At 43.1% G+C, this 11,296-nt stretch overlaps 1 protein-coding gene across 2 annotated transcripts in view; it reads left to right on the top strand.

Annotated features, from left to right (window-relative positions):
• Window positions 1-5,297: 5,297 nt before the first annotated feature.
• nhsa (Nance-Horan syndrome a (congenital cataracts and dental anomalies)) overlaps window positions 5,298-11,296 on the top strand; it is a 101,213-nt gene continuing 95,214 nt past the window's right edge. For both annotated transcript variants that reach the window (XM_074667982.1, XM_074667981.1), the window contains exon 1: window positions 5,298-5,733. In XM_074667982.1, coding sequence (XP_074524083.1) covers window positions 5,454-5,733 — 280 coding nt within the window. In that variant the 5' untranslated portion in view covers window positions 5,298-5,453. The remainder of the gene's footprint in view (window positions 5,734-11,296) is intronic.

The following is an 11,296-nucleotide window of genomic DNA, read 5'->3' as shown; positions in this document are numbered from 1 at the left end:
CAGTGTTTGAATCCAATATAAGTAAGTTCAGAAAAACTGAATATCATATCCAATAGACCAGGGATCACCAACGTTGTGCCCGCAGGAACCACTAAGGTGCCGAAGCATGTTCCCAAAAAAAAAGCTCTGGTTACAATCGAGGTCCGTACTGCCATCATTCTTCTGTAAACCATTAAAAATAATCTGAAATAATTAACATCCGCATGAGAGCAGTCTCTTCACAAAGTATCACCGCTTCTACTATGATTATTGTTATTAAAAAGTGATCTGTGCAGTTTTGTTCAGAGAGTTTTTTTCAGACAAGTGGCCCTTCGTGCCACTCATTTCCTGGGAGGTAGCCCTCACTCTCAAAAAGGTTGGTGACCCCTGCAATAGACATTATAGTACAGCGCTGTGTTTTATGTCTTTTTTAAGCAAAAGCTTGTCAAAGGGTACTTGGCAGAAAAAAAAAAAAACATTTCATAGGGGGTACATCACCGAAAAAAGTTTGAGAACCACAGTAGAGAACTGGGCTGCCAGTAGTGCTACAGATAAACGGCTACTGAACCATGGAACAAAGTTTGCTTGTTGTCAAACAGTGCTATGTAACTGTTGATAAATACCTTACCTCGTTGCATTTTTTCTTGTTAAAAAAAAGTTGTTTTGAACAGAGAACAGTAAAGCTAAAAAGAAGTTAAAAGTCACGTCTACACCACAGTGTGTGTGACTTCAGGCCAAAAGGTGGCGCTGCAGTCCAGTTAAAACAGATCTTCCTCACAGTCTCTGAATGAGTCAAATGTCTCAGGTTTGATTTTTTTGATGCTGTTATCTTTATCTTGTAGCAATCAGCAGCTCTGATATGCTGTCTCCAGATCTGCTGTCTGCGTCTGGATTGCAGGACAGGATGTTGCTCTTCTTTCCTCTGTCAGAGATGGTTGAAGTCCAGCAGCTTCTCTGGCTGCTCTCACATCTGAGCTGCTAACAGTCATCATTTACCTGCTCTGTGGCCAGTCTGATGTGACACTAACCTTTTTAGCATTGCCAATCACAATTTAGTATTAAACAGCCTTCAAATAGAATTTAACTGATAATAGAAAAACTGGAGCTAAGACTCCTCAGTGGACCAGTTTGTACAAGGCAGCACACTATAAAATTTGATGGATATTTGCATTGAAAAAAAAATCATTTCACTTTAGTCATCATATGATTTAAATGAGTTAATGTCAGATAAACACTATCATACGTGTCTGTAAACACATTAAAATCTGTGGTGAAGATGAACATATCTCATAAAGACAGGTGGCAACAGACTTTCTTCTGGGGCCAGCCTCAAGTGGTCAGTTGTGAAACTGCATTTTTATTTTTTTTCATACTTGCAGTGGCTTTATTTTCAGCCCCAGAAGTTTCAGCTTGGTGTAAATTCAACATACAGACCATACAGTTACTCGCATCCCGCTAAGTGGCTTAATGGTAAAGCTGACTCTCCTCACAACAAAGATTAGCAGCCTTTGTCCGTTCAAGTTCGCCCTTTTGTTGCGGCTCCATTACTCAAAGATGACGCCATACGCCGTTCCTCTCGTGCCTCCTTTGTTCAGGGTCAGGGTTTGCAAAGGTTGCACTTCTGCTGTGGACTTTAGTTAGGCCACAGGAAGAGCTGTTAGGCTGTCACCTCTGCTGATTCTGGCCCCGTCAGCTGCTGGGATTTAGCTAAACACTCATTCAGCAAATGTGAATGAAGCTCTGCCCATGCCGGCTGTCAGAGCTGCACGCAGATGTAAGAGCAAAGAGCAACATAGATGGGGAAATGATAAAGGTAGATTATAACTGAGAGCCCTCTGAGCTGCAAAAACAAAAACTTCAAGAAGCTTCGCTACGACTTTAATGCATAATGAGCTGCAGAAAGCTTTACTCATGTCTGTTTGCTTGGGTCTGACCTTTCCTTGCATACAACAAAATGTTTTCATGACATTAATGACATGAGGAGCTGTCCAGGCCTTTTGTTTTCACTCGTTCTGCATTAACACCACCGCTGAACCAGTCCAGCTTAAAAAGAGAAGTGGTCTGTTAAAGCCCTGCATACTGAGCATCCACAGGGTCATTTTTCTGTTGTCACTTTAACAAGATGATAAACTGAAGCTCTGCTGCAGAAAACAAAGAGGATAAAGTAATACATTTAAATGTCTCATTTTTGTGATCCAAAGTCTGTGATGCAAATATGTTAATTTGACCATCAGAGGAGACCAGAAAAACCTGAAAGTATCTGTTTTTGGACTCAGACTGGAGACTGGAGCTGGAACAGTTGATGACCAGTAATAACTCACAGCGATCAATCAGAAGTTTCTGTTTTTTGTTGGCTACAAGAATCATCCCAGCCTCCAGTTTTCAAGGGAAACACAAATCAAGAAGAACTCCTCTGAGCTTTATAAGCGTAATATGAAACAAAACAAGCATTTTCATCATTCAAAAAAAATACAACTTGTTTTGAAAATGGATTGGTTAAACGATTTGGTCTTTACATTTGAAATAATTAGAGGTATGCTCATCAGATATTCTCGAGAGCCCAAATTGATGCCTTAAAGCGCCTGCGTGGAGTTATTCGCTGGTTATGCAACAAGCTGTAATAAACACTGATGATTTTTTGACATTGTCAAATAAGAAACTCCACCAGCATGACAATGGTCATATATCTATGTTGCAATCTTCAATATTTATAACATTTTTTGCTGGGCAGATGTGAGACAAAGTGAGTTACAGCTGCTGCTATAAGTGCATTTTAAATATTCAGCAGTGCGATTTCAAACAAGTGTTTAGAGACTGTTTCTTCTGTGATACCACAACATCACTGGATTTCTGTTGTCACTGTTTTACTTCCTCATTGTACCCTGAAACAGTGTAAAATGGGTGACTCATAGTGTGATGTTGCTTTGCCTTATGATGCTGTGGCAGCACACTCTGAGTCAGATGAACAGAGGAGGTGGAATGTGGCCCATGTGCAGAGATACTGGATATGTTGTGAATGCAGTGCAGTGGACCACTCATGGAGTTTGAACATTTGTGTTGTTTTGACTCGTAGTTACATTTTTGGGTGAATGTCAGGTGACATGTGTGGGCTTCTGGAGCATCAGAGCTATGTGGACCAGTGGTGATTGCTCTAAGACTGCAAGGGAAGCTCAGCTTTCCCTAAAATGTCCCTATAAAAAGTGGTGATATGTTCTGCTGTGTGTACATTTCATTGACAAAATATGCGCTAGAATTCCTTCATCTTTTGATCAGAATCAGCTACCTATCACAGGTAACTGGCTCCACCTCCTTCTCATTCGTCCGCGCAGTTTCTCAGCTCTTTAGCACAGTCAGACGCTGAGCATCTTCTGACTTCAGCAGGGAAGCGTAGAGTTGGTTGTTGTGGAAACAGGACAGTCATTGGATAAACGCTGGGCTTTGTCCCGCCCATCGGACGCTCAGCGTCTCTGGGGGTCTATGAGGCAGTGGGCTGGCCTGGACGCTGGGCTTCTGCATGATGATTGGATGATCTGTCTGAGGCCAAATCCCTTTTTGATTGACAGTGAAATGTGCCAGTCAGCGATCTTGAAGTATAACCCTCCACCGGAGCATCTTCTGAGTTTTACAGTCAGTTGTCCTGGACTGATCCGGAGGCTTTATCGATCCCCAGCGAGTTTACTTTTCTTAAAAACGACAAGCGTTGTGTTTAAAGATTCTCTCTCTTTTCATCAATAAGCAGCTACAGCTACAGCTGCGGAGCTTCTCTCCTGTCACTCACACTTACAGCCTGTCGTAGTCTCACGTAGCAGCTCCAGCTGCTAACAAGCTGACACTGAGGGTAGAATTTACGTTTAAATAAATAAACAAATTTATGATGTAGGCCTGAAAAAAAGAGCTTCCCCTTCTTGACTGACCAGCAGCCACCACTGGATGAAACTAATTTACAAGACGCAAAACGATTTTGTGTTTGGTCTGTATTCAAGGAGCACTGATTGTCTTTGCACTTTGGTGGTGGCAGAGATTGATCTGTCCCTTTAAGGCGCTTTGTGGGACCCTATCCTGTAGATTTCTTCATGATGTTTCCCACAGTGTCCCTGAGTGTAGAGGTGGTCACAGTATGAGAAAGATGGTTATGACTTTAACCTTAGTCCTCTGAGTCAAAGGTCTATCTCTCTTCATGTCAAGGCTGCTTAGAAACCTGTTCCAGTCTGAGTGAACCTGTGGGTCCATGCACACCTGGGTCTGAAATTACTACCTGCATTAGCCATGTAGAAGTGTGTCTGGAAGACATAGCTACATGTAATGCCCTGTGGGGGTTAGGCCCTGTACATATCAACTATGTAACCCAGATAAAAAGTTGCTTAACTCAGAAAACCATGGATACAATCATTACCAGACGCTATGTTTGACTTTTGGAACAAAACAGGATGTTATTTTTAATCAGAAAAAAAAATTATACATGAAAATGACAAGATTTATTAGGAGAATAATCAGGTAGTATACAATTTTATCAAAAGTAACCTAAACATACTCAAAACTGGCAATCCCTCATGGGAGCTGTGAAGTGTTTTATCCAACAGGATCCAAAACTGAAACACTCCTCCTATGCTCAATTAATACCAAAAACAAAACTTTTAGAACCTTACAATGAAACAACAAGATTGATGTTGCCTTAGAAATGATAAGTATGGTCAGCTTGTTATCAAAGTAGATGGTCATTTTTTTAACTGACTTTTCGATAAACCAACAAATTGTGCAGCTCTGGTAGTATAACTAACAGATACATTTACTAAGCTGATTGTTTCTGCTCTCAATCTACATTGTATGTTGTAAATCTACAGCTTCATCTCAGACATTAAATCTCTGAATTTAACTTGTTTATTTATTTATTTATTTATTTATTTATTTCACTTTGATATTATTTACTTAACTGTTTGACGTTTCTATTTTGGACGTTTCACTCAAATTTATTTTTCCCTCCACAAATCGAGCTAGTTTTTGGACAAATTCCCTACTCGTCTGACTTTTTCATTCATCCTTTTCCAACCATTTTTTGGTCAAGTCAGACCGCTTATAAATCTTTCCCGTGCTCTCAATCCTCTCCTGTACTCCTCGGAGTTTCAGATATGAATCTCTTTTTTCCCGGCTGTGACGCCAGCACTGCAGCCCAGGATGAAGAGAGTCCTGATCCAGCTTCCCGCTGATCCGCTCCGGGTTTCCCCTCCTCCTATTTTTAAAAACCACCTCTACTCTGGAGCAGGGAAAAACACAGCAGCATCAGGGGCAGCAGATGACCCGGCGCCGCGGCCAGGAGCACACCACTCCTCCACCAGTCCTCTAACTGAAGAAAGGATGGGGGTCAACAACAGCAGCTAAAGCCACCAGAACCGGATCAGGGTCCCGAGGAGGGAGAAGAGCCGCTTTCTACTCACTTTGGGTCACTTTTCTTGGATTTATCCCGGGTTTACTCCAACATGCCTTTTGCCAAACGGGTCGTGGAACCTCAGTTACTGTGCAGGTATCCGATCCCGAACGAGGAGGGTCTGCTTTATGAGGATCTGGTCTCCATCAGTAATGTGGCTCTATCCCGGACCCTGCGCCAGCTGTCGGACCTGGCCCGGCACGCCTGCTCCATTTTCCAGGAGCTGGAGCTCGAGCTCACGACCACCAACCAGCGGGTCCGGGGGCTGCAGGGCAAGATCAGCGGGCTGCAGCAGACCTGCTCCGAGTTGGACCCCAAACAGGAGGCAGTGCGTGAGTACCCCGCTCTGTTATCATTATTACAGCGTGAGTCACAGACATGAGCTGCGGGTGCGTGTCCCGCGCGCAACTCTGAAAGAAAACTGCACGAGGAAAACACACGAGGAGGAGGAACCGTCCTCCTTCTCAACTTTTCACCCCGGAGGAGCGGGCTGGACTTCAGCTTCGCTCTGTGAATGGGATAAAAATAAAGTCAGGGAAGTTTACCTCAAGTGTTTAAAGCGTAGAGAAGTCACATTTACTCTAAAACAGCTGTAAGACAAGAGGAGAAAGTCACTCGTGAGCTTCAGGGACGAGAAGCAGACTCCGTAAAGTTGCATTTTTCATTAATATAAGTTATTCTAACACGAGATCATCGTGAAATAAGATGCTGCTCTTGCGGGCACCGCTTCCACACGCTGCTGTGTTCATGTGTGTGTTCCCACGCTGAGGGGCGTGTGTGACAGCCTCACTGTCCCGAGCTGCCTCTGAACTCTGCTCTAACTACACTCTCATGTTGAGGTTTCCAAATTACAGGAGCCCAGTATGATGCAACAAAACAAAAAACACAGAAAGAAGAGAGAAAAAGATATACGAAAACAAGATCTGTCAGAAAGTTTTTCACGATTTTAATAAAAAACTGAACAGAGAGAGACAGTAACAAACGGAATGAAAGAACTCAGAGTGTAGCTGGAATATGTTTCATATGGACTTTGAAACTTTACAGTGAGTTTAAGAAATGATTTCACCTGTGCTTTTTGTAACTATTTTATTTTACACATTCAGTCATATTTTACACTGCACATAAACAAAACTGGGATACAAACACAAAATGAATCAACAATGACACCTTGCTCCACATGTATCATGTTGGAGTCCTCTGTTGTTGCTCTTCTGCTGCTCTCCTTTAAATCTCACAGGGAGGTTTCCATTGCAAAAGTTTCTCTAACTTTTTCAATCTGCATTTTAAGTTTGGCGGCTAAGGTTTCCTCCAGTTCTTATCAAACTTACTCTTAACTGTGTTAGCTTGCGTTCGTCTGCATTGATCACAATGTGCTGGTGAGTTTTAAATCCAAAGACTTGTTGAGAGACTCCTGGGAAAAAAACTCTTTAGGATCAGAGAGAAAAACTGGGTGTGTTATGACCAACTTTTAATGTATTAAGTTGCAGCTGTGCATCATCTACTAATTTCTGTTAGAGCATGAGAACAACAATACCCTGAGAATGAGCAGCTATCTGCACCCCTCCCCTCCTCTTGAAAATTGATCTGAGATTTAAATTACAAGCAATACATCTTAAGTGTAGCTTCTTTGATGTGAATAATATGAATTCCTTTTTTCCCCTGGGTTGAATGCAACATGTGAAAATGTTGTCACAAGCCTTGATGTGACATTTTTTGTCACTTTTAGAACAAACAGCTAATCATCTGGCTGAACATTGACCCCTCTCTCTCCCTTGGTTAAACATGTTGCCCCCCTGACGGAGGTGTTGGCCTCTTCATCTGTTGAACTCTACCTGACCACTATTAAGAATTCATGACCCTGATAACACAGCATGGGGCCATCGCCTGGCCCTTTTACTCCCCGCCCCCTCCCCCCGGCTGTCTTAAGAGGGCTGATGTGATATTGGTGTGTGTTTATGTATAAACCAACTCCCCAGGAAGCAATTTAAGGAGGCCTGTGCACTCCTTTCTGCAGCTCAGACATACTCCGCTGGATTTACCCTGCGTTGGTTGAGGTTCAGCAGGTCTGTGCATGCTCCTCAGACCCTGCTTCCTGTGGGCTGAGTGGGTTAGACTGCCTGAAGGCATTTATCTGCATAAAACGGACCCTGACCCCTCTGATTTAAAACTCGGAGACATCTGCAGAGCAACTTTTGTTTGCTCTTTTGTTTTCTTGCTGACTAGTTTTCTTGGCCCGTCACAATCAGCTGATTTGCAGCATGCCTGTAACTCTCCTGAGTCATCTTGCTCATATCTTGATTTTCTAAGTCGGAGGCAGCCTGAGTCAGTTTGAGCCTGATTTAAAGAGGCTCCATCAGTTCACATTTGTGAGATCAAGCTTCTCTCTGAGCAGGGATGCAACACAGAGCATCGCTGCATGATAACAAGTGACACTTTGGAGTTTTTCATAGTTTTCTCTGACTGCGGCTCTCTGTGTTCAGCCACAGCGTGTGTGAATACATTTGGGAAGCGATGAGACCAAACTCTGGGGATCAGCAGTAAAAAAGTTTGCTTGATTTGTGTTGAAACTCTCACTCACTGCGCCTGATGTGATGGAAATGTGGGACCTGCTCGTGCTGCAGACGATCTTGCGTGCTCTGTTATCGGATAAACCCCCTCTTCGCCTGGAAAAGCCTAATTACTCTTAATTGTGCTTTTCATTTGAATGGTGTCAGGGGCAGCCTCAAACAACAGACCCCCCCTTAATCTGAATGACAATTAGTGTAAATGGAGCAGTTGAAGCATGTGGGGGGCTTGGTGGGTGGGGTGGGTTTTTTATGATGTGGCTGTGACTCCTCTGTCCCTGAGACGACTGCAGTAGGACACAGCTGCAGACGCCATGTTGGATTGTGCAGAACAAGATGTTGACCCTGAGGTGATGCAGTGAAAGAGTGGTCCTAATGTGACGGTGTTAGGGATGCATGGAGTCATGAACATCAGAGGCATGCTGCCAAATACAGAGTTTGACACATGAAGGCAGTTTTTGCATTTATACTAACACTAAGCGAAGACACATGAATGTGCAGACATCTCCTCTGGTGTTGTCTTGAGTTTCAGTTGAGTGATGCTCTGTCAGGTTTGCACCAACCAAGTTTTTCCTGCACAGCTCTTATATCATCTTTTTCCAGAAATTTCAGCCAGGGGCCAGAAAAAAAGTAAAGCCAGGATGACTGCCCTCAGCAGTGTATTGTAAGCTTGCAGCATAATGTTCTTGTTTGGCATTTGTTGCATGAAATTTACCTGAAACTACACCTTCTTCAGCACTCTGAGGCCCCGTTTACATGACGCCGAAAACTGTCAATTCCGCAAACATTTCGTTGCGTTTTGGCCTTCCATTTAGATGAGACCACATTGTGTTTTCAGTGAAAACGCAATCTTTTGAAAACGCTCCCCAGAGTGGAAAGATCTGAATCCGCTCCTCCATCCAGCTTCGTGTAAACACAGAGCGGAGCGTCTCAGGGTGAAACGCTGACGTCACCGCATGCGCACTCGCAGTTTCAGGTGAAGGCTCCTCGCTCAGCCACATTTCCAGTTGAGCCGTTCCGGTCCAGTAGGTGGCAGTAATGCGCGTCATGGTTGGATTGCCGACTGTCTCACACAACAAAACGGCAGAAAAAGAAAGAACAGAAGAAGTGACTTGTCCTCCTGGAGTCGTATGAACGCGGATCGTTTTCACACCGTCCTCATGTAAACGCGGGTGGCTTTTGGAAACGCAAAGGAAGAATCTTTGCCGGAGTCTCCGGCCTGAGGTTGTTTACACATCAGTGTTTCGACCCAAATGCAGTGAGAAAAAAATCTGCATTTACACGGAAATAATGAGGGCTTGAAAACCCTGTAGTGTGCATGCCAGGCCTGTAGTTGGCAATATAACTTTTGGTTGGGGAAGTAGAGTTGGTGGTGGGCTGATCACCCGGTATTTATATTAAATGTGTCTTTGCAAAATACTGGAGAAGTGCAACAGATGCACATTCGGTGGAAAGGCAGTCAGCAGATTCAGGAGCACAAGCTGTACACAGCAGTCTGCCATTGTTAATATTAGTGTTGCTGTGTAAAGCGCAAAGTTGAGCACGGCGTTGGCATTTCCGTTAAGAAACTTCAGCTTTCCATTTACATGGCAACGGAGGCCGGGGCGTTTCAGAACCATTCTACCCTGTTTTTTAAAAGTTTCTGTTTAAGGTCAGCTAAAATGTTGTTTCTGTGTAAAGTAGAGGCTGAATTGCAACAGTACCTGGGTGTTTCATCCAAAACAGTTGTTGTGTAAACGGCCCCTGAAGCAGGAAGTAGCGACCATAAAACCTCTGTTATAAAAGCAAATAAATAATTTGTTTACAGTGACATGGCTCTGTAACCTGACCCGTGTGTTCAGGCCATAGTGCAGCAAAACGTATCTTGAGTATGAGTGAAACTGTGAAGTTCTGCCATTTAAAAGTAGGGATGCACAGATACTGATCCTGGTATCGGATATCTGTGTGTCAGTGCCTCTCAAAGCTGGATCCGCATCGGTGGGAAGGAGTCGATCCATGGTGCCGATCCAGGCAACCAGCTTTCTCTCCCTTTTCTTTTTTTTTATTACAAGGGCTCTTGGATACTTGATTTGAAATGTTACCTCTGATGCACTTTCTTTGTTTTTTGCTGAATTACCAAGCGGCAACCTCTGGTCTAAGAATATGAGACAATGCAGAAGTGCTAAAATCTGCTGTTTCTCGAGTGTCCACTTGAGGCTGGCTCCGGAAGTACAGGAAGTCACATACACACCAAGCCAAAAAAAGCCATTTTCAAAGCAGAAATTAACCTATTTACAGTCTGGTTCAAAAAACGTCTCCTGTCTGAGTTGCTAATTTTACTATCAGCACCCACTGTACGGGGGTGATTTTTTTTTAACTTGGCCATTGAGAGGATATTGAGATTGTGAGCTCCCCCAATTAGAGGCACAGTTTAGGGTCACATGACCAACAAGCGCCCTATGGCTGTTGGTGAAGCCCTTGCCACTACCAATATGGCAGCTATAGCCGATGTGCTTCATTGTCCCTTTCAGAAACAGACAAGTGACGTCAGCGAGACTACGTCCATGTTTTATACAGTCTTGCTGAATTACCAGTCTATAGGGTAAAAAATATTAGAAATGAATATTAATTTCTGCACATTCTGAAGAATGTTTTTTACCAAACTGATGGTAAACATTTAAATATTTTATTGTTTAAATAAATATTAACTTCAGTGACTCCATAGACTCATGTTTTGCCTTTTACATAAAACATTACCAGTCTTATCCCACAGTAGGGCATGGAGGTTATTATCTAACACTGGTATCGGATTGGTATCGGTATTAGTCGATACCCAAAGCCCAAGTATCGGTATCGGGACCGGAAAAGTTGGATCAGTGCATCCCTAGTTAAAACATCTCCATTTTTGCTTCCTCACCTTCATCTCTCTTACCTTCATACGTAAACAAACAAATGCCAACAAACAAACATATCTGCAGCATCATGCATCTTTGAATACTGCAAGTCGTTTCTTTGTGTCCATATTTGCATGCAGCATATTTTTAAAGCTTGGCTTAGTGCTGACACATTCAGGTCATCTGTTTGGTTCTCTAAAAGTCTCTCTTTCACTTTCACTCTGTCCCATATCCAGCCTTTTATTCTTTATCAACAACACCAGCTGCACAAGAGCTGCACTTAGCACACAAGCAGCTCCATATATAGATAGTGGAGTGATGCTTTTACTGTCCGTGTTAGACTGATCTCTCTATTTATACTGTGAAAGTCAGCTCTGGAAATAACTCCAGAGATGCTGTGCAGCAAACTTTTTAAAATGTTTTGTGTGAGGGTGAAACGTGTGACGAAGTTTTGTGTG

This window comes from Halichoeres trimaculatus, unplaced genomic scaffold (assembly GCF_033239565.1).
Source record: "Halichoeres trimaculatus isolate MK-OKI-2021-1 unplaced genomic scaffold, fHalTri1.1 fHalTri1_scaffold_4, whole genome shotgun sequence".
Classification (NCBI taxonomy): Eukaryota; Metazoa; Chordata; class Actinopteri; order Labriformes; family Labridae; genus Halichoeres; species Halichoeres trimaculatus.
Note: the sequence above shows the minus strand (reverse complement) of the source record. Positions and strands in the feature narration are given on the sequence as shown.